A 24,195-nucleotide genomic window follows, 5' to 3' on the forward strand; every position below is an offset into this window, starting at 1 on the left:
TTTTTAATATTGCATATACGTTATTTGTGCCTCTTTCCACCGTGTAGCAGGTTATCTCTTCCAAATGTTAGAGGACAGGGATCTGAATGGCATGAATGTGTAATCTATAAGGGAAATGTGCAGTATAGTAGGAGCCTGAATAAGTGGATCGAGAACCCTAGCCTAGTGAGAGGGGTTTGCTCCCTGGCACGCCTGTTTCCGGTCTGCGAGTTTCCTTTGATTCCATGTTCCGCCAATGCCTTCCTTCCAACTTTATCATGTGAAGCATGACGAGCAAGTTTTAAATTGTGTGTGACCTCCGAGGACCGCCTATCTGCTTACTATTTGATGAGCTCAGGGGCTGAGAATTATTCATCCAGATGGTAGAGGGCCAATACATATAATACTTTTCCCCGTCCTCTACAACTCTTTGTAATTTTGGTTGATAAAATAGTTAGGACAGCAGGCCATTGAGAAACCATTTTCATCAAAATGAAGCTCTCCCTCCCCTCTTTTTATTAAATAATCAGCTATGTCAGGGCTACTGTATTTAATTCTTCCTCTTCTGGATAAACAACTGAAATGTCTTTAAAGAATTGTATAGTTAGAATGTCTTTGGAGTAAGAATAAAGTAGTCATTTTTAACTGTATAATATAGGATATGAATTCAGGATGTTAATGCCCGTTAAATTGAAAAAAATTGAAAGTATTTCAGCACAGTTCTTAATATCTTTTCTGCTTCAGTAACCAAGTATTCACTGAATACTTCACTCTCAGCACTGTAGGGAGATACCAAATATGAGTAATAGGCCCTGCTCTCACAAACTTAGCAGGGAAAATAAAAGAAATGGAGATCAAATTACAGCAGAAGTTCTAACCTGGAAGGTGGAAATGCATCGCAGGGTTAAATATCTTCACACCTTTGGCTGTTTCATTTTTTGGTTACATTTAGGGAGCATCAAACGATGTTTCCTCTTGTTTTTGTCCCTTCATTCGTCACTTGCTCCCATCTTTTTGCAGTTTCCTCACCAATGCAAGGTTTTATTATTCAGGACAAAAGGCAATGTTGGTATTGTTCCGTCCACTCTTTATGGCTTCTGATACTGTTGCGCCCTCAGTTTCTGAGCAGGAATTGTGCATGACCTTGTTCTCAACCTGAAAGAATTCTGATTTCTTTATCCAGCTGCTGTAATGCTGTTTCTGTTCATTGCCTTTCTGCTCCTCACCTGTAACAAATCGAGCAAACCAATCCTCCTTAACCTCCCCTAACTTTCCTTTTCAGTCTTCCTCTGGGAGCACTTTCTCCCCTTTGGCTTTGCAGCCACAGCAACAACAAGCATCCTGACTCTCCACCCCATCACCCTCAGCTCCCATCAGTGCCCCCAATATGTCATGGCCGCTGCCACTCTAATCATGCCCCCACTACTTGTTTCCATCATCTCTCGCTAATGTTTCTAAGGTCACAGTAATGTTTTCAGGGTCACAATTTTTAGGAAGCCAGAAGAAGTCAAGCTCATTTTCTTTCCCATCCTTTTCTTTCCTATCATGTTATTTTACAACACTAAATGGAGTGTAAATGAAACACAGAAATCTTGTCACGGAAAGAAAGCTCTACCCTGAAGATTAAGGAAAGAGGAAAAGCATGGTGCCACTTTCTCTAGCCTCTGCACTACTGGTTAGGTCACTCTGCTTGTGGACACATGAGTATCTTGAAAGAACAGAACAGCTCTTTATCCTCCATACATTTCCAGTTTCCAAGTATGAAAAAGTTTCATTCCCTTATTTAAATTTTTTAAAACAATACCAAAAGACATTTTTTAATGAATGGGGGCAAAGCTCAGTCTATGTCTCATCATCTCTAAATAGGGTTTTTTTTTTCCAATGATCATGAAATATGTGCATCCAAACAAAAGCCCCGTATTCAAATTTTTGATTGTGAGCCACTGTTCTTATTATTCCTTTGAATCCCACACATAATATTTAGGTTTCATTCTATTTATTCTTGTGTCCCTGAACTTCCTTTCTGAGAAAAAAAATCAGTGGGACCAGGGGAAGAATGGAAGAGCATCCTAACCAAAACTGTCTAAACCAAGCCCTTCGACATTGTCCCTGGCCTGTAGCAATCTCACGGTACCCTCCTTTACAAGTGGGTCTAAAGCTGAAAGATTGTTTGCTTTCACATTCAATACTGAATTGCATTAACCGAATAAAAGGATATACCTCCACCCACAAGCTTCTGCTGTACAAAGCTACAGAATGTTGGTTGTATCACGGCTGTCAAGAAGTGTTTGGATTCAAGTCACCAATCCCCTGCAAATGATGGAAATTTGTCAAAGGATATATAAATGCTGCTGTGCCTCATTTGGCTCATAATTAGATTACGCTAACATTTTAATGTGCAGGCACAGGACATCTTAATAAAGATGTATTCCTGGGGGGAAAAAATGTAGTGATTTTAAGAAAACAAAGACAACCATAGGATACGGGAGCCATACGAAACAGAACATGACAGGTCCACGCTTATAGAGGAAAGCTAGAAACACCTCCTGTCTTCATGAGCTCCTCTTATGATGAGTTGGGACTGAAGAAAGAGAAGGAAGATTCTTCCACCCAGCAGGCAGGGCTAAGCCTCTGACTTCAGAGCATCAGGCAAAGAGCCCAGAGATGGCACCTCCAGGCCCCATATCAATCAACAAGAATGTATGAGACACTGGGTACTAGAACTCTGCTGGGTACTCCACAGAGAAAAACCGCAAGAATCTCTTCTCATATGAAACTCACAGTGAAACTGCATTATACACAGTGAGACTGCATTATACAACACAATAAATAATATCAGTTTTTTAACATACAAAACTGTGCAGTAAATATAAACAGTAGTTTCAATATAATTAGACAATTAGACCAATAGTTTCTCATTCCATGTGCAAAATTGATGTCTGATCTGGAGAATACCTTACTTATTAAAAATCTGGTTAGTCCTTATTGGAGAACCTTATGCAAAAAAATTTTTTTCTGACTAACTTAATTCCATATAAGCTAAAAGATTATATACATAAAAGAAGAACCATGTCCCCCCAAAATCTCAGAAGTTTTAACCAATGGGATTTCTGGGTTTTCATGTTAATTATTTAAGCATTGACCCTCTGTCATTACCAGAATAAAGCAAAAATCTCCCACCCCTTTCTCTACTCAAGACTTTTAGAGACAAATGTCACTTTTTTCTTTGTGTAATAGCCTCTGTTGCTAATTGACTTCTTGCTGTCCTCATTACTTGCATTTTTTTTTTAATTGAAAGCAAAGGGAAATACCCACCTTTGAATCATGACATAAGCCATGCTACTTTTTACTTCTACGTCCTCTGCCCTTTTCCATGCATCTCTTGAAAGAAGGACTTTAATTTCTTTGCAGTGACAAGAAGAAGGGCTTGAATTTTCTTCGTATGCTAACATTCTGAATGTTGGACTATGTACACCATTTCTAAGCTTGAAAAAACAGCCTATTTCTAAAGGCTTTTTCCCCTCCTGTGCTTCCTGCCATTCTTTTTCTTTAAGTGAATGCATCATTGCTTCACCCACATAGTTCCAATATGATAAACATTTTACAATGGCCTACTTCCCCGTGAGACTACGAAAGGGACTACACATGCCAGTTTGCCTGCAACAGTCCTGCTCTTTGATGTCCTGGCATAATTATTCATAGCTGCCCCTTCACTCTCCAGGTTTTCCTCATTTGAATGATAAATTATATGGCTTCCCTTTACTACATCATCTATTAAAGAAATAGACATCATTACTGTCCAAGAAAAGCATATATCTCAATGTACAGACCATGAATGAAAATTGTAATACCTATTCAGGTAAATAATTTCTTTCAAGTTAATTTATTTGATGGGATGAATTTTTGCCCATATATATTTTGTCCCTAATTTGAGTTGAAGACTTATGTGGCGGCTTGTCTTGGTAGGCAAATGCCTAGGGAACTCCCTCCATACCCATAAACTTATACATATGTACAAATCTAGAGCATGACAAACTAAGTAGAACAAAATTGGGACCCAGGCTTCACGCATTCAAGTCTTATGTCCTAGAGTTTTCATTCTCATCACAGAGAATAAGTCAGATTCAACATCACAATAATCACAGGACTAAAAGGGAGTTAATTTTGTCTGTCTTATGATAATCTGAAAGATTATTCTTACATAACTGCAGATAGACGGCTATCGTGACTCTTTTCATTGCCAACCAAGTCAATACAAAGTGCTTCCCAAAGTAAATGAGTATATTTCACTTTGGAACCTTACGAAATGAAGTTCTGATCATGCTATTGAAGTTGATTTAGGAGTGAGGGCGCTGTCATGTTGCTTCAGTTTTCTTTAAGCCAGACTTATTCTAAAGGTTTGTCTTAACATTCTCAGCTCCTGGGGTCATTTGTTAGGCATTCTCCCCACTGCAGCCTGAGAAGCTGGAGTAGACAAGCAGATGAAAACAGAAAGAGACAGAGAAGAACATTCCTTGTTCCCTGAAACTTTTCCCTCACAGTTCTGTACCTGGGCATAAACCCAAGTTGAATTATGACTGAAGTTGTCCAAACTTTCTTCTCTTCACATCAAACCTTTGTTATTATAAACAAGCAATTTATGAGGTACAGCATGTCCGTATTCCTTTGCAGTGAGACATCATTCAGATGTATGATCATAAAAATGTCAGAGATCCATATGGTGTTGTGTGCCTTATAATATAACCTCTTTAGAATAAAAATTCCTCTAGAATTTCTTCAAAAGGAGCGCACACAATCCATTTTTCCTTCCAGAAATTAGGGAACATTACCCCATAATAAGCACTGAGTATTGCACCAAAGGTAGCAATCTAAAGTAACCACAGGCCATGAAAGAGCATAATGGAGGAGCTAACTGACTTTTTAGTACTGTACTTGATGTGAAATTATCATGTGTAGCCGGTCAAAAAGGGACAGTTGCATTTTTCACATCTATGGCTTTTATCCTGCTCTTTTATCCACATTGTTCATTGTGGAATTCTTTCATTGTTCAGTATTGTAATGCACATATAATGCATGGCTAATCACAAATGGGTGGTTGTATTTCTAAACTATCGGTTTTTCTGCTGCTCTTTCCTTGTTATTAGTGAGCAAGGGCTGCAGTTTGCACTGTCTCCCATCTTAACAGCAGAACCACTTGCACAAACGGGGTAGTATAAAAATACCGTCCACCACAGCGCAGCACTGAAAACTCTAAATGGCAAGTGCTGGTGGAGACACATCACACGAGGTAGAGGCACAAGGTGCCCAGTGCTCAGGGCCAGACCCCCGACTCCTGTGCAGGTGCTTCTGCTTGAGCCTACCTGTCTCCAGTCTCCTTTGCCTTTGTAGTAAATGCTCAGTATGGTCAAGCTGCACATAGTAATAGACTTAAGAAAGGTTTTGATAAGTTCATGGATGCCATAGCTGCAGGCAGCTAGTAAGTGATTGTGGCAGACTACCTGGCCTTCCTAGAGAGCATCCTCACATCTGAACACTGCCTCAAGCCCTGGCCTCGGACATTGCTGGTGTCCAGTGGCCTTCAAGGGCCACCCACATATGCTCTCTGGAACACTGTCTTATTTTAGTGAAATATTAAAAAAAAGATGATATGTAAAAGCTAAGACACTTTTACCAGTGACTTTAGCATGAGAATCATAAAAGACTAGAAAAAAATTTAATAACATTATCATTTTAAAATGTCCTCAACTGTGTTATGAAGGTTAATTTCCTGTACCTTTTTTCCATGGGGGAATCATTATTGCTGTCTTTAGTATAATTTATGTTATGGTTTGATCTGTGAAAAAAAATCTGCCTTTTAGTTGGAGTTTCCAGTATATCACATTGTGTGTCACTTTGCAGTTATAATATATTGATAAAGAAGATCAGTAAATCCAGTTAGCTGTCTTTGCCATTTTTAATAAGTAGATTTTAATTTGGAAATCTAATTTCAAAAATAATTTTTTCGGATAGCTTTGTAAATGGCTATGGTAATATTTATATTTCTAACAGGTTCCTTTTAATAAAAAAAGTTACCATGATATGAGCTAAGTAATAAATAGATAGTGAAATCAAAGTTAGGTTGAGGACACAGTTTTTTCACATGCATTTTGGAAATTAGATCCAAACCAATAGCTTGCATATTTATGTAATTCAGTAGTTTATAACTTACTGTTTCTGGAATCAGACAGGGTGTAATGGGGGGATAGGGCCGGGTGAAAAGGAAACTAAAAGCAGTCCTTGATTAAAAGTTATTTAGTATGTCAAAGCATTTTGTTGGTAGCACAAGTTGACAATGTAACCCAAAGTACTTTCATGAATAAATATGAGACCATTGGGGCTGCAGTAAACTGAGTGTAATTGCTGGATGACAAGTAGGTCCTAGTGAGATTATGATAATGTAGAATTTCAGTTTTATAACTAATGGAAGTGTTCAGATGTAGCAGTCTTCCATCCCTGATACAGCTCTCTCTGTTTAATGAAAGGATATTTCTGAATTCATAGTCCTATGCAATAAACATGGAGGTTTTTTAAAAAATAATAATAATAACAATAATAACAGTTCTGCTGGAAAACTGATTCGCCTTTACTGTGCAAACACAGATTGCCTGGCAGGGGTAATCGCCCTGCCTGTGATGAGTGAGATAAGCTGAGCAGGTACAGCAGGGACACGCGTCAGACAACGAAGCCTCGCAATCCGATGCCTCATTGTCTCCTCAAGAGGCTTCTATTTTCATTTTCAGTGTTGAATAATTTTGAACTCTGTTTGAAACAAAGCTCAATTAGAAAGTAATCAGAATTTGGTCTTATTTTAATTTCTTAAATTTAATGGTAAAGTACCCATTTCTTTCATAGTGCTTCCTATGTATATTATTTTATATTCATGTTCACGAATTTTTGTTACATGTAGCATAGATTACATCATAATTCTCGTGGAAGATCTCTATTGCTAAAATAAACCAATTTAATTCAACTATTTATACGTAAATTCAACTATCCAAAGCAAGTATCAAAATACTTGGACAGGTGTACATAAATCAACATAATTGTTGATTGAGTTTTCTAGTTTTCATTACAATTTTTGATGACACAATGTCATGACATGACTTTAAAAAAACCTATATTTACTGTGTTTATAGGTCAGGTTTTGGAATGGTTTGACTTTCAAAAAAGCATTCTTATAATGAGAATCAAAGGTTAATATTTGGAAATCGTGATCTTTTTTTCCATTCTGATCTAAAGGAATTCAGATTTTTCTATTTTAGGTACATGTGAAAGAAATATATTTACAGACATGTCCATATATATAAAACAGTAAATCTGTTCACTAACTTCCATAGATTTTAGAGGAAAAAAATCATTAGACATAGAGCACAAATTGGGGGTGAGTTATAATAGCAACAAAAGGAAAATAAAGGTGAATTTTAAAATGCCCTAAATGAATTTCAATTTCAATTCCCCATTTTCCCATCCAGAACAAGTGCCACCAAGGACCAGTTTTCGAATGGATTCCTCTGGCAAGTATTCTTCAATACTCACAGTCCTATGAATGATGTCTTCCATTTTGTGTAACAAATCATTTGAGTAGAATCAGTTCATTAGTATGTAATTACTGTGCTAATTTTATTCACCCACATAAGCATGTATTTAAGGTAGAAAGCACGTCTCATCAAAGTAGGCCTCAATGGTTGGCAAAGAAACAAACAAAAGACAAAAGAAAACAGCCATATTTATTGATTTCTTTCATAAAATGCTTTAGTAAAAGAGTAGATTACAAACCAGGTGACAAAGCCACCAGACTGACTAACTTTATGCTGTCCAATCCAGTAGCTTCTAGCCACATGTAGCTGTTGGGCTCTTGAAATACAGCCACTGTGAATTTGGAGGTGCTATAAGATGTGTTTAAAATCCACACCAGATTTCAAAGACAATACAAAAAAAAAAAATAGAAATGTATAACATCTCAATTATTTTTATATTGATTAATGTTTAAATAATATTTTGAATCTATTAGGTTAAAAATATATTATTAAAATTGGTTGCACCTGTTTATTTTTGCTTTTTTAAAATGTGGCTACTAGAAAATTTTAAATTATTTATGTAGCTTATATTTATATTGGACAGACCTAAACTAAATACATATAAATAAGAGATTTGCAATTTAGACATTTCTGAAGAACTTATTAGAAATTTTTCTAATAGAATGAAATTATTTTCACATCAATTAAATACCTCTTTTAATTTTTTTAAACCATGCCAGTTATAAAATGCTACATTTCAATAGTTTTTAAGTTAGAATAGAATGTTATAATTTCAAGTTTAAGAGCTGTTAGTAATAATCAATCAATTTATTTGAAAGGAAAAAAATTTTTGACCTAACCATTCTGAAAATAATTAATTTTGGTTTATGCTAAAATATTTGATGTTACTATGGAAATGAAGGTGGAAAGGGAAGATTCAGATATTTTTACTCTTATGAAGTGCTTTGAACAGCTGACTAGACCACTGGATTGAAAGCTAGAACACTGCAACAAATGTAGAAAAAAGCATTTCATAATAGTACTATTTCAGGTCTGTAGGCTCACAGCACAGATCTTTAGCGTGTTTCCATGATGACAGCTCATTATCCGTCTCACCATGTTCTAACACCCGTTGGAGAATATATGTGCTTGAGATCATTTCACTTTGTAAGTTCCATGTCATTTTTTTGGATATGTAAAAAATATGGAAGATATTGTTTAGCATTTTGTCTTCAAATAATGTGTAAAGTTTTTGTTTATCTCGGTCTGAAAATTTTCAAAGCATGATTATTTTTATATACCAACTGTAAAATCCTTATAAGTTTTAAGAATATTGTATGTCTAGAGGGAAATGAGACATAGTAATTACAGTTGCGAAATGAAAGCAGGACTTAATTTGAAAGTCTAAATCTTAGCTTACTGGTCACAGCAAGCACATTTCTTGAAAATCTCAGCTTCTGAAAGTACTTTATTTAAAAACAAAAGAAGAAAGAAAAGAACCACCTAATAGCTTACATTACCTTGATATATGTACAAAATACTATGTTTACATTTCAAAAACATACATTACTTAAAAGAGAAAAGTTACAATGTAGTTCGAGCATATTATACTACTATGCAATCCAGGTTTCCAAGAAAAGAATCAATCCAAATATTTTCTTAAATGTCCACACAAGTTATCAAAATAATCTAGATAATTATTACTGCAACCAAATAAATAGATCTCCCATACTACTTCTCACATTTATAATGTCCTTTATCAAATTCTGTGTCATGATTTTTTGACTTAGATATATTTATCATAATTATAAGGTATTGTTTTAACTTTAGCTATGTAAGATGCTTAGATACAGAGGCAAAACTAAGAATCAGAAGTCTAAATAATGTAATTATGAAGCTAAATGATAACTCCATAGTAAAATAATGCCATGATTTATTCGGTCAACTAGATTAGTATATTAAAGCAATTAAATTCAAGAAATATTTACTTAGCAATTCCTACAGGGTGTGCATAATGGAATACTATAGATAGGCAAAGATAGTGATGCCATCACAAAGGGACACACACAGTTAGTGAGAAACAATGAATCCGTACCTAGCACCTTTGAATGGACAACTCTACCCAAAGACAAGAGAGCCAGGGCATGAAGTATCACAGAAACCAAGAGTAGGGATCACTTCTGGAAGGAGATCTTTCTTGTTTAAAAACAAAAGAAATCAGGAGTCATCAAGGTACATCACCAGTATCAAACGAGACACAGAAATCTGTTAGAATGAGAAAAGATAATGGCCATTCAATTTGGTCATTAAGGTGTCATCAATGACTTTAAAGAGAGTAGTTTATTAATGCCAAGAGAATAGAAACAAGACTGGCAGGAGTAAGGCAGAAATGAGAGAATGAAGATGAGGGACGACTCTTCCAAGAGAGGAATGGATGGGTAAGCAAAGGGGTATTTAGGATGGGGAAATCTGAGTTTATTTGAAGGCGGAGACAGAGAACCAAACAGAGCAGGAGATGGCGCCTACTATGGCTAAAATAAGTCTGGCCACATTCACATTACCAAAGGTATAAAGGAAAAAACATCAAGGGAAGGGGGAAATGTGTTAGCTACTTATCTGGTAATGTTAGATTCCAGCAATAGAAACTATTTAATTCCTGTTTTACTCATTCTGTATCTGGAGTGCATTGGAAATCCAGAATCCAGAGACATATTTAATAGCCAGCCACCTTTGATTCCTGATTCTTTCCTCAGACTGTCTTTCCTAGATCTCTTGACAAAGAAAAGCCAGAAAATTAGTGCTCTTTTCAGCAGGAAAGAAATTGAATGAATTCCTTCTCTTTGCCAAACTGATAATAAGCCTGTGGTACTTATGTTTTAATTAAAACATGAAAGGGGATTCAAGTACCAAAATTTAATTGACATGTTTACAGCAGCATCCCATGTGCCAAATTAATCCATAAAAATGTCGTTCTTTGCATTTTTGAAGCTTGAATCATTCATAAAATTAATCAGTTGTGTTCAGTCACCCATCCTTTTCCCTAAAACTATGCACAAAGCCCTGTCTTTCAAAAGCTAGACCAAGGATACATATGACGCATGAAGTCTTCCTGGAGTCAGTGTGAAATAAGAATCCGTTTTGAAATTCTCTTTATCTTTGTTATGAAGAAAGTTGTCCTGATACCTGGATGTGGCCACCATTTGCTACTTTTAACTGTGTTCGCTTTTTCAATGTTAGTGGGATCCCAAGATAAATCAGGACTTGTCAGTTCCATTCTGATAGCTTGCCACAGTGGCCATGTAAAGTCCCATCTAGGATGAGTATCTTAAGCTGCTTTATTTCATAATGCCTGAAGATCCTGGGACCTGACTTCTAAGGAAGAAGCAACACTGGCCATGGCTGGCCATTGAACACCAATGTCACCAATGTCCAAAGAGTGTTCTGCCTCTCCTTAGTCCATTTCTTCACAACCACTGCCTCATCTTGAGTTGCACCAAGAAAAACTTGAGTAACCCTGATAGTTCTTTAAAAACAGCTGAGGAAAGGGGAGGTTAAAAAAAAAGAAAAAGGCATAGGAAGAGAATAAACAAGAAAGCAGAAGAGAATAAAAGGATGTTGATGGGGCATGGTTGAGTGACATCCAAAGCGACTCCGGTCCCACTAGGGATCCACCAGACCCCTTCATCTGACAGCCTTCCTGGTGCATGGTTTGCAAACCGACAGGAGAGAGGGATGGTGATTGTGATATTCTGTAACTAGGGTAAAGAGTTGGCTCTTGGATGTCTTTGCTTTAAGTTCTTGCATTAACAGAAGACATAAAACATGATGCGATAATTTTAAATGTGTCATGAGGCCAGAAGAGCAGCTAAAGGAAAGTATCAGAAACATCATAATCTTTCAAGAGAATTAACAAAGCAGGAAGGAAAAAGAGTTATGTCTTCCAGCTTTGTGCGTATAATTGTAGCTGTTTTCTAAAGACAGACTCAAAGGGTGGGGGGATGGGTAAACCAAGAAAAATAATCTTTATTCAGCTCTTATTTCACACACACACACACACACTCACACACACACACACACACACACAACTGCCTTAAGGCACAACCTATCATTTAAACTTTTTTCCAGTTAACTATTTCTCTAAAGTTCCCATTCCTTGCAGCCTCTGAGTCTCTGTTCAAAATTAATGAAAGAAATACAAATAAAAAATAAATCATGTCTGCTGGCACGCTTTTCTAATGGGTCTCTGTCTTTGCTTCTTTCTACTTGCTCATGTACCATGAAGCTAGCCATCTTCTGCTGGAAAATTGGAGGGTGAATGATATGTGTGGTTGGCACAGTTCACCCTATTAGAAATCAGAGTAGTCAGAGTAAGAATCAGAAGATCGTAATGTCACCCAAATGCACACAAAAAATAGGGGACGGAGGATGAATGCTCTGCTCACATCTGTTCTTAGAGTTAAATAAAATTAATTTTCTAAGATCTGTATTTCCCTACCAGAAAAAAGGACTTCTGAGTCTTTCCTTTAGGAAAAGCTTTCCAATTCCCCCAAGAATCACAGCATTCTCTGACACAAGGGAACACTCTCATACCTTGGCATAGCTCAAATTCCATTACTGGGATTGTCATAATTTCAGCATTTGCTTGGGGGAAATTTTTACTTAGCACATAAAGTGAATCACACAATAAACTCTTTTTAGAGTTCCTCATGCAGTATGGATTGGTGCTAAAGCTATTGGAGGAACAGTTTCCCATTTACCATAATCGCCAGCAGTGCACAAATGAGAATATTTATAAGGGTAGATGAAAAGTTCTGGTTAAAATATGATAGCTCTATTAAGTTTCAAAATATGTCATGCTGTCTTTGTGTTTTTTATGTCTACGTGGTCTAGAGTCCTCTAAGCTTAAAGTAACCTAGAGAGGAGGTTGCTGCGAGCAGTCGTATCACAACCAATGTTTAGGTTTGAACAGGAGTTTGGCATTAACTGTCATCCTCCCATCTCTCCTGGCCTGTCTGCCTCCCTCAGAGGAGTATGACTTTGTGGGACTGCTCCACCTGCCTCCAGAGTCCCAAAGGCTTAGCACACACCCCAACATGTGATTTCATATGTGATATTATAGACCCCAGAATAAACTGAGTTGAAAAGTCAATTGTGCATTGTAGAGTGTAGGGCAAAGTTTTTATCTTCCTTTTACCACAGAACTCTAATAAACGATTTAACAGGAATTGACTTCTTCTAAGTTCTCTCATCTTTAAAATATGAATGATTATACAATTCATAAAGGGCGACTAATGGATATAGAGATCCAATTCGTTAGTCTTCTCTGAGTTTTATGTTAGTAATTGAATGGAAAAGACTTGTTATAGATGCCTCTGGTCATACAAGGGCATGAAGTTCACTGAGTCTTAGTTATATATGCATATGTAATACATATGTACTTATGTGCCAGACTCAGCTTTTCTGTTGAGAGAACTAGACACAAACTAAGCTCATACCTACATTTCAGAAGGACCGGCCTTTCGTTTACCACTGAATGTAGAGTCCAGGTCGGAGGGCACAAAAGCAAGCCCATATCACAGTGCTTGGCTTATTGTAGCCCTTCAGCAGCCCCACTTATGGTAGAACCTGGAAAAGATACACCTGGCAGTCATTCACTGATTCTGTCTCTCAACCATGACTACTAGTATATATACCCAAGTGGTCCAGACATAGCTTCCTGTCCCATAAGAATTCTCTGAAATCTCATCCCAGTTTCCAAAACTATCCTCTTTAAGCAAGGAGAATTGAACTTAATATTTGTTTCTATCAGTTCTAATACCTCCTTTAAACCAGTAAGGCCCAGAGATCACTAAATACTTCTTAAGCAAAGGATGGCATTAATAAGTACGTAGTCCCCAAAGTTGCTGATCAGCCACTGACATCCTACAAGTGTCCAAACACCTATGCACCGCTCAGTTGTGATTGAGGCTTTACCCCTTGAAAAAGGTTCAAAAGGCCAGGAATAGGGGATGAATGTAATATTATCTTTAAACAGTCAAAATGTTTCTTATGGTTTTAATTTATTTATTCTAGGGTTGAAAAACAATGACATTCAGGAGAATTTCCCAGCTCGTTTTTAGGTATATTTTTGTTCCTTCAGCTAACGCCAGAGATGTACTCCTCTTCTAGTTTATTTTGAATACGCTAGTGAAGTCAACAGAGGCTTCCACATTATAAAATGTTTGGGGGTTAGGAGTTTGCTTAGACCCAGATGAATTTCTACCCCTAAATTATTAAAAACCTAAAGGAGTCGGTCAGAAAATAAAAACTTAAACCTCAATACAGAAAACTTTAAATTTCATATTTTCTAATTTTTACAATTTTAAAAGAAATCACTTTTATTAGGCATAAGTTTATATCCCCTTCTCCCCGACCCCTCCCCCCCGTGCGAGCGCGCACGCGCACACACACTCTCTCTCTCTCACACACACACACACACACACACTAAACTGGATGCAGCTATGTTAGTAAATGACTGGGTAGTACTTTCCCAGGTAGTTCCAGGATGTTGCCATGTTTTCTCTCATACTTCTAAAACAATCATTCTAGTCAGAGTCAACGTCCTCCAAATGATAGCCAATCTTGAGGATAATCTGAATGCCCTCAGGAAAATAAAGAATTATAGAGGCATCAGGTTTTTTTTTTCACCCAAAAAATGTGTGTGCTCTTTCTGCCCATGCTGGTAGCCTAGTAATGCCCTTGGCTGGTCACTGTTCATTCAGATACTACCTAATTTTGGAACACCTACTTTTCGTTGCCGTATTTTTTTTATTCTCTGTGCTTGCCACCAACTCTAACAGCACGCTCATTAATCCCATCCACAAAATTAATTGATCACTGGTGAGTTCAGTCCCTCAGGGTGTGAGGAGGGGGCAGGATGCGTTACTCAGTGGTATCTCCTTTATGCCAGGTCCAGATTATAAGGAGCTGGATGTTCACCTTCGCAGGATGGAGTCTGGATTTGGCTTCAGAATCCTCGGGGGAGATGAGCCTGGACAACCTGTAAGTTAAATCCTCTTTATTTCCGCATTTGGGGCTATGTTGCATGTATACTCATCAGAGGGAGTATTCTGTAGGACGCCTAAGAGGAAATCTTTTAGGACTCACATGAAAAAGTTAGTGGTTTGTTTTTCCTTGCTGTTTAAGTTCTTAAAATATGCCAGTATCTCCATGCCTATATATCATCATAAATCAGTGCACATTGTTGTAAGAGAAGGAAATTATTCTTTCTTAGAATAGGTGAGATTTTTCATGAATATTTCAACTATTTAGTTGTATTGGACCAACTCCTGGTCTCTATGGACAGCAACTCACAGATAAACATGCAGTATGACAGAAGGTACACGGGAAGAGATTATTGGAACAGGAGAATTATGTATGTTTTCAATCAGTATTACAGGGGAGAGAAAACAGTGAAATGCTACAGAATCTCAACCAGATTTGAATTAAGGGATTACCATGAGAAGATGTTCACTAAGTCAAATTCACTTGGCACAGTATTGGGAATTTGGGGAGAGTTCGGAAGAAATATATATACATTATATATACATTTATATATATATATATATATATTTACATGTATAAACAATATATTAATATATATTAATATATTAATTAATATATATTAATATATAATGATACATCAGAGTGAAAGTATAAAATAACAATTTTAATACACAGAAACACAGCAAAGCTAGATTTATAAGCATATATTAAAATATAAGCTATAAAACACTCATTGTAAACGACGAGTCTTAAATGATATCCAATGTGACTAAGTCAGGTCCATGAAAGTTTTGAATAAATGACACCCCATCCCAGCTCGGGTGCCTGTACCCCATCCTGGCTCATGCACGGGACTTAAGCTCTAAGCCTCAGTTTCCTTGTCTGCAAGGCGAGGATAACAATAATACTTTTCATAGAGCAGCTTTAAGAATTAAAGAAGATAACCTATATAAAGCTCTGGGTATTGTGCCTGCATCATATTAGGTGCTGGGTAAATATTTATCATCTCTCTTACTGGTAGATTGTTTCAAAGAATAAAAATAGAACCACTGATGGGCAGAAATCTTCGGGAGAAAAAAGTTAATCTAACAAACGAAAGGAATCTGTAAAAATTAAAACTGTCCCAAAATGATAGACTGGTTGCTTTGACTGACAGTGATCTCCTTCCCAGGGGAGGTATTCAAGCAGTCGATGAGAACCTGACAGGAACCCGAGGGGCTTCCTCTGTCCTGGATGTTAGACAAGTCAGACCAGATGTTTAATGAGAGAGAGGTCCCTTACTCCAGAAGACTCGAGGAGGCTGAGCTTGGACTCTAAGGATGAGGGCGCTCCAGGAAAAAAAGACTTATTTCCTCATTCTTGGGGATAAAATTCGGCAAGTCAACCAGAATATGACTAATTCCTTAGCAGCCAGAAATGTAAAAATGCGGTTGCCAAGGTGGATTGTCTGGATTTTCTTATTAGTGCTTTGGGAGAAAAGAGAGTGCTGAGGTAAAATTTAGGGCTCAAATAATTTTAGACTTAAATTTATTCAGAGCCAAAGTGAAGGATCCCATGTCATGGATAGAAGAAACCAATCTCAGTTACATTGTGCTCCCCTTCACAGAGGTGTTCCCCGTCTTTGTCTCCTGATTCTGAGCTTAGCAGGGAGGGATCTTCAGTAACCTACTCAGCCTTCCAGCATTCCTCCCTATAACTCACCTCTTAAAATTAAATTTATGAGGATACCATTGGTTAATAACATTATAGAAGTGCACAATTCTATAATACATCATCATATTATTGCACTCTGTGCTCGTCACCCAAAGTCTAGTCTCCTCTTATCACCATATAACTGACCCCCTTTACCCTCTTCATCCTCTCCCCACCCTCTAACCCCTCTGGTAACCCCCATACTACCATATAACTTATCTGGCTCTACACATATGAAACTGAAGATAGTATCGGGTTCTTTCACATACGTAAGCATTTAACCTCTCGGCCTCGACAGGGTATTTATCTGACTTAGCTTCCTTCAGGATTGTTCTCTAACATGTTCATAGTCTTCCTATTCAGTTTGATCGGTAGGATTTTAAATTCCTGTTAAGCAGGGCTTCATCTTTTCCTTTTAATTATCCTTTAGTGCCCCATAAATGAGAAGTATGCCATTACCCAGAGTTAGCCAAACTCCAGGGTAAGACCTCAGTCCTCCAAACTGCCAAGTCTGCCCAACACACCTGACACTAACTGCAATAAATTTGCAAAACTGCGAAGTCTGAGGGAAGAATCTCCATAATACCGCCCTCACTTCAGCCACTAGCCGCAAATTTGGGGGTCCCCAAGGCCTTCCTCATGTTCAGTAATTCACTAGAACAACTCATAGAACTCAAGGAAGTGCTATACTTAGGATTACAGTTTTATTATAGTGAAAGGAAACAAATTAGAACCAGCCAAGAGAAGAGACACATAGGACAAAGTCTGGAAGTGTTCCACTGTTAAGCTTCCATCGTCCTCTGGGATGTGTTACCTTCCTGGCATCGATGCCTGGAGGACTGCCAATCAGGAAGCTTACCCAAGTTCTTGTGTCCAGTGTTCGGGGTTTTATTATGTGGGATGATGGATGGAATCATCGTCCAGGTGGTTGAGCTCACCCTCCGGCCCCCTTTCCTCCCCAAAGCTCAGGCTAATATCACGTGGCTCAAAGGCCCAACCTTCTAATTACATGGCTGGTGGGTCTGGCATGGTCAGTCCCCATCCTAAGGCTGTCGGGTGGCTGGCTCCACCCAGAGTCACCTCCTTAGTGTAAAGGATCAGGGGTTCCCCAGGAGTCTCGTTAGCATGAACTCTCAGGTTTGGCCCAAGGGGCTCACCATGGACAACAAAGACAATCTTGTTCTAAAGGTATAGTGGTTACCTTTCGGGAAAAGCCAGACCTTTCTTTGGACGGAGGCCAAATTCTTTACTACATGGCCATGTGCTTAAAATAAAGATAACATCAATAAATGACATCAAATGAAGGAAACAAAACAAAACCATATCTAAACTAAAATACCACCAAAGGTGATTTTTATAGCACTTTGTGGGACACTGGCTGATAGCTGAGACTTTTTGTAAGGCATTTAAGGTTAAATCCACATCAAATCCAGTGTACTTTAACATAATGCCCCAAACTTACCAACTTAAGGAGTCTCCCCCAGAAAGATGAGGCCCCTCTTTGTTCCCGAATGCACTGCCTGACATGCTTTCTTCCCCTTGCCAGTCTGTGAGCTCCTTGAAGGCAAAGACTGTGTTTTGATGGTGTTTGTGTCTTCCAAGCCTAGCATAGAGCCTGGCACAAGAAATCATTGTTAAGTGGATGTGAAGAGAGTCCTCTTCACCAAACCAAAACTGGCCCCCGAGCTTCTCAGAACAAATAACGATGGAGTTTACATATTTGGAGGCCTTTGTGTCCTACAGGGTCTGTAGAATTAACGTGGCCTCAACCCAGAAGCAGGGATATGTCCTGGTTGCCCTACCACATGCTTTGTTCAGCTCCCGCAGTGCCTTATAACTGCTATGCATCAACTAATTTCACCTTTTCAAAAATTCAGATTTCCATCGTCTCTTGAAAAATACATCTGGTAACATCAGGCTTGCCTTTCTCCGTGACAACTGCCTTGAGATAAGTAGTTTATTAGACTAAATGTGGCCACAGATCCCAAAACTCCCTCATGCCTGTGTTACTTATTTTACTATCTGTGTTACTTATTTACTATCTTTGATACTCCCATCTCAGAAGATTAGATTAAAAGAAATTGGAAAGGTGAATATTTTGCACCAAAGGAATCTTCAGCCAGGGCTAGATCATGGTTTTTATAGGCCCCACACGAAAAATATTATCAGGTCCCTTCTGTTACATATAAATACAAATTAAAGATTAAACTATAAAATAAATCTAAGGGAAAACAACAAAGTTTCTTACTTCAATACAGTCTTTGAAATATAAAATTCTTACTTTGCTAGCCCTTCCCTGCCCCTCCCCCGACCCCCTCACACACACCCCACACACCCCCACCCCGACCCCCACCCCTGCCATATACTCATGCTTTGTCTGCTTTGGGGGTAAACTAGCACCACATTCGGGAAACATTATCTTCTCAGGTCTCCCCCGTCTCCCAAAAGTAGAAGGGATTGAATGACAGTCACAGGAAAGGCACAAACTGGCTCAAGAAGGGAGAGGTCTGCCTGAACTTTGCTGGGCACAGAAGCAGTGGAATTGTCATCCAGATGGAGCACATATAGGCGCCACTCGCAGTGAAGCTCAGGTGTGTGAATGCAGCATAGTCGCTGCTCAGCCTCAGGACAGCTTTCTGCCTGGTCGGGACACAGGTTCCCAGGTCCCCAACCTTCTCAACATTGGCTTTGCATTCCCAAGTCCGTTCCCCCCACTAGTGGGCAGGCATCCGGTATTTATGATAAGCCTCCTCAGATTACATGCCTTGCTGGTTATCCTCGTTGTGTTTATTTAGATTTATTTTGGTTTATTCTTTCATTTGAATGATTTAAGATGCACTCAGGCTGCAAGTTACAATTCTGACAGTTAAGCCATAAAGTAGAATCCTAAATCTCCCTCAAGCAAGCAAAGCCAGAAAATAATGTCTTGAAGACTAGACTATTGCACCTCAGAAAAACCATGTCAGAAAGAGTGAGTCTACTGTAAAGATCTCCCATAAGCCTTTCCTTCCTGCTTCCTTCCACTGTAAGTCGGGAGGTAAAATACAAACAAAACAAGCTAGCCTCCTATAATTGCTGACGTGCTACAAAGGGAGAGGTACAGGAGAGGACTTGGTCCCCAACCACAGGAGGTCTCATAAATTACGTCAAATGGGTTTCTGCCTCCATATACACGAAACGGTATTGACATCTCAGGGTGCACATTAAACACGACAACACGGCTTACGGCAAATAATGAACAGCAGGACTCCAGCTCAAACAAAGCATATGGGCATTTTTCCTGCAAGAGGAAATGCTTTTCACAGTTAAATAACAATAGAAATAGAAAGAAATGAAAAATTGCCAGAAAGGAACAAAAATGAGGTTTCCAGCTGTGAGCAGAAAAGAGATGGGGAAGGCATCAAGATGGAAAGACTTGGGAAACACAGCCGTGGAGAGAGGCCTGTGTGGAGAAAAACTGTTGGAAGAAAGAGAGAGGTGATGATAGACAAACTCCTTGGTGCGGGAGTCTGGTGCAAACTTGAGGGGGCGTTTCAGAAGGCAAGAGCCTGAAACCTGCTTGCAGCATTGGCAAGTCATCCCAGTCTATAATTATTGCAAATCAGATCTACTGGGGCTGGACTAACATCAGGCAGTGAAGGAAAGAAGGAAAGGAATTAAAAGGCTTGCAAAGGTGGCTTTCGTTTTGTTTGTTTCTTGCTTGTTTTTGTTTTCTCTTTTGTGTTAGTTTTTTTTCCCCTGGCTTACTGGAATATCAGCCCCTTGAATGTGAATTGCTGTTATTTTATATCAAATACTCTGCTTTGTTCCGTGCCCTCACAGCCTATAAGATAAAGTGAAGTCGTGGAGTTGTTTTTGATCTTTTGTCTTTTAGAGAAGGCGATTCGAAAGATAAGGCCATGGGTGAGTTGTTCATTTGCTGGGGGTTGCCACAGAGCGCTTCCTTCAGGGCCAAAGCAATAGAGGCAGGATAAAGACCTCCCCCAAGAGCAGTAAGAAAACTGATGGGTGGGACTGAAGGGTGGGACTGAAGGGTCCACGAAGGCTGAAGAAACCAGTGTGGGGGGGCAGGCAGGGTTGGCTGGGAAGACTCGCTGGCCAGTATGGCCAGGCATCAGCAAGACCAGAAGGAAAACATAGCCTGATGGGGCAGGGCGCCCAGAGCGTACGCTCAGGGCAGTCCCCTCAGCAGACCTGGAGAACGACCAGTGAGATGGGGCAGGGAGCTCAAGCCAAGCGCCAGACAGAGAGTCCTTCACTAGATTTGAACATGACCAGTGAGACCACAGACCCCGTGACCCTTAGACCAAGTAGGAATACTCAGGATCTTGCTACTCAGAGTGTTAGAACTACAGACCAGCAGCGTCCACCATCTCCTCGGAGCTTGGTAAACATGCAGAATCTTAGGTCTCACCCTAGATCTGCAGAATCAAGATTCGCGGGGGTAGGTCCAGAATTCTGTTTTAAGTCACCAACTGATTCACATGCACCCTAAAGTCTGAGAACCACTGACATAAGGGATCAGACATCCTGAAGCATGTTTTCTAGAGCTTAAATGAACATGAGAAACCCGTGTGACTTATAGTTCAAGAAGGAATCCTAGATTTATGCAGTCCTGCACTTTGGTGACAGACAGGAAATGTGGTGAGTGTACAAAGCATATTCGAATAAAGAAACACTTTGTGGATTATTTTCCTGAGGAGAGAGACACATAGAACTAGCTCGGTGTTAGCAGTAAAATATAATGCATAAAGGTGCAAACAGGCCAAAAGCTAAGAAAAAACAGCAACGTGAGAACTTGCAGCAGTGACAGTGGGCACGGTGAGCCTCTTCCCAGCCAAGGCAGCAGCTCCTGATGGATGGAGCAAATGTAGTAGCTAATACATACATGTAACTAATACATATATTAGTATATGTATATATATGTAACTAATATATGTAACTAATACATATATTATGCACCTCTAATGCTGCAGTTCACCACACTCAGCTCAATTTAAGTTTGTTTAATAGCTATGGCAACCTGTGTTTGAAACAAGGTAGAGGATGAATTCTATAATGTAATTACATAATATATATGCATATAATAACTATATAATACTGTATAATAATTACATCATATACTGTATGATATATCATATAGTAATAATTATATCATATGCTATATAATTGTATCATATATTATACAATCATATATAATAATTTATATTGAAGAATTATATTGAATATATAGTTTATTTAGATATTCAATTGAAGTAGCCATTGAATATAGTTTATTAAAAAGAAATATATAAGATTTGATAAAGCAAACTAAAATTTGAAGAGTAAACTTCAAGTTTTTAAAAATGTATGATGAACTGCAGTCGTTGCTCAGATGTCAACTTCTCACTGAGACCTGCTCTAACCAACTCTGACATCACCTCGGCCACATGCCTGACACCCACTTGCCACCCCACCTTGCTCTATTTTTCCCATAGTACATGCCTGTTAGCATACAACATGATTTACACATTTATTACATTTATTATTGTCTGACCTTGAGAATGGAAACTCTATAGGTCAGGGCTTTTTGTTTATTGTTCACTGATGGATTTCTGGCACCTAGAAGTATCCCTGGGCTCAATGAATACTTGCTGAATAAATGAATTAATTAGTGAGGGGAATATTTCATATCATACATAGCAATACAGCAAAAAAACAGATGTTTTACTGGGATTTTTCTTTTAATGGATCTTAAACTAGTAGCACAGAAGATAACTTCAAGGGTATCTGTATCTGTGTATCTTTCCTGTTTTTCTTTAGCAAGAGAGGAACATTTTCCAATGTGAAATTCTATTTTTACAACTTTTATAGAGGGCCCAGTTGCAGCTGTGGCTCTCTCAATTGTAACCTATTTTTTTGGTTCACTTTGATCAATTAGAATCAGAAATGTAGCCTAAAGTTGTTGATAATTAACCATCCAAGAAGTTCACAGAGAATATTTTTCTCTATAACCATCTATAAACTCCTCCACTAAAGCATACAGGAAATCTAAAGGTTGAAGCGTTTTCTTTGGGTTAACCCAGCTAAATGCAGCTTTTCATGGGACAGTGGAGAAACATAAACATTCATTTTAACTGGCTTTTGCACAAAGCACTTAGAATATCTTTGAAGTGCTCCTTAGTGGGTTGAGACTTTTGAAGAATAGATTGGAACGTCCTCAGAAAGAAACTCATAAATTCAGGTTGGCATGACAATGAGGGAATATGGATGCTGTCCGAAGCATGCCTGACAGCTGGACTGCAGCAAATGGGCATGGAGTGCTGCAGGGACAGAACCACACTGTACAGCCAGTCTAAGGCAGGAGATGTGAGCCCTGTCACGTGCTACCAATAATGAATCACACATCAGAGGACAAATACTCAGCACAGAAGCAAATCTTTTCCCCATCTCATCCCACCCTCCAGAAATAGGGGAAAACTGCCATAGTGATAGGGAATTTTCATTCCTCTGAATAAAAAGAGCTATTATTCAGTAGACCAAGACTGTGAAGTCCTCAGGAAAAAAGGAAGCTCTTTAGACTATAATTTTGCAAATGCTTGAGAAGTCCTGGGCATTTAGGTCTGGTTACCATGTTGTCAGGCCACACTGAGTGGTGTGACCAAGTATGAAGAAATCATCCTGCTGCCGGGCCTGAGGACATGCAAGCCTACAGATCACAATGCAGCAACTCTGCAAATTAGCTGGAACCCACAGATCTGGGATTTGAAAGAAATTTTTGAACCTTAAAGAAATCAATCTGTAAGCAAGTGGTCATTTTATAAACATGTAAAATAAAACCTAGTATATATAGGCTCGTAATATTGTTAGCTAATGGCAACTACTGCGTTTAGATGTTGTGTGGCTAAGCTACGTGGCAAAAGAAAAAGGGCGTCTATTGTCCATGAGTTAGAAAAATTGTTTCTAGGTTAAACAGCAAAATTATAATTTTAAGTACTGTGGTCTTTGATAAAGAAAAGAAGCTTTACCGATGGACACTGAATTGAGTGTTTCTAATGGGAAATGGGAAACCTTATGTTATACCTTTCATCACAGTTCCTTGTTCAGGGAATTAGAAGAGTACACACGTTCCCCACATGTGTACATGCTCATTTCCTGCTATGGTGCCCACCTACACAGCAGAAGCATTTCAGCGGACAGGCAGAACTGGGAATGTCCTTAGTGCAGAGGATGGTACTCCAAGGAAGTATTAAAGGAATGAAGGTAAAATCTAGAGATTTGACTGAGATTTTTTAAGTAAGTCAACTAGCCAGGAAAAGCCCACCATGAATTTTGCTTTGTTTTATTTTCTCTTCACAGTAAGCTATTCAAAGCAAAGCAAAACAAAACAAAACCTACAGGCAAACAAACCAAACACAAAAAAACACTAGGAACCTTTTTCAGCGTTGAGTAATGTGCAGCAGCTACTTTCCCCTGACATTTTTCAAGCACTCGCTATGTGCCATGAGCCAAGTTAAATGCCTCACAGACATTATTTCACTCAGTTCTCCCAACACCTCCATAAACTGAGGCTCACAGAGGTGAAGGCTTGCCCAAGGCTATACAAATAAGAAGTGAAGCCAGGGTTCAACCCCCAACTTGTTTCCATTCAGAGTCCATGTGTCGTGGCCAATATGTAGCATCAGATTATTTGGGTTTAGAATTTTCTTAAGGGTGGTAATATATGAGCCAGGTAGCAAGTGTCCCCCAAACTTAATGACCATCAGCAGTGAGGTCCAAACTTACATTTCTCTAGAAGGAGGTAGCAACCTAGGAGAGGAGGAAGGGCGTCCCTTCAGCCTCTTATTTTTCATTTTTGAAGCACATGCTCAGGTTTGGGGCAAGAGGTAAACTGTGAGAATAACATCTTCCACCAAATTTGTATATGTGTATATATATGTGTGTG

The 24,195-nt window shown here is 38.7% G+C and overlaps 1 protein-coding gene across 4 annotated transcripts in view; it reads left to right on the top strand.

The window, feature by feature from the left end:
* Nucleotides 1–24,195, top strand: part of MAGI2 (membrane associated guanylate kinase, WW and PDZ domain containing 2) — a 1,312,199-nt gene that overhangs the window by 1,153,901 nt on the left and 134,103 nt on the right. For 3 of the 4 annotated variants that reach the window (XM_033088532.1, XM_033088534.1, XM_033088535.1), the window contains 2 exons: nt 7,491–7,532; nt 14,485–14,576. In XM_033088532.1, the coding sequence (XP_032944423.1) occupies nt 7,491–7,532; nt 14,485–14,576 (134 nt within the window). The remainder of the gene's footprint in view (nt 1–7,490; nt 7,533–14,484; nt 14,577–24,195) is intronic. The other variant, XM_033088533.1, reaches the window with a different exon arrangement.

This window comes from Rhinolophus ferrumequinum, chromosome 20 (genome assembly GCF_004115265.2).
Source record: "Rhinolophus ferrumequinum isolate MPI-CBG mRhiFer1 chromosome 20, mRhiFer1_v1.p, whole genome shotgun sequence".
NCBI lineage: Eukaryota > Metazoa > Chordata > Mammalia > Chiroptera > Rhinolophidae > Rhinolophus > Rhinolophus ferrumequinum.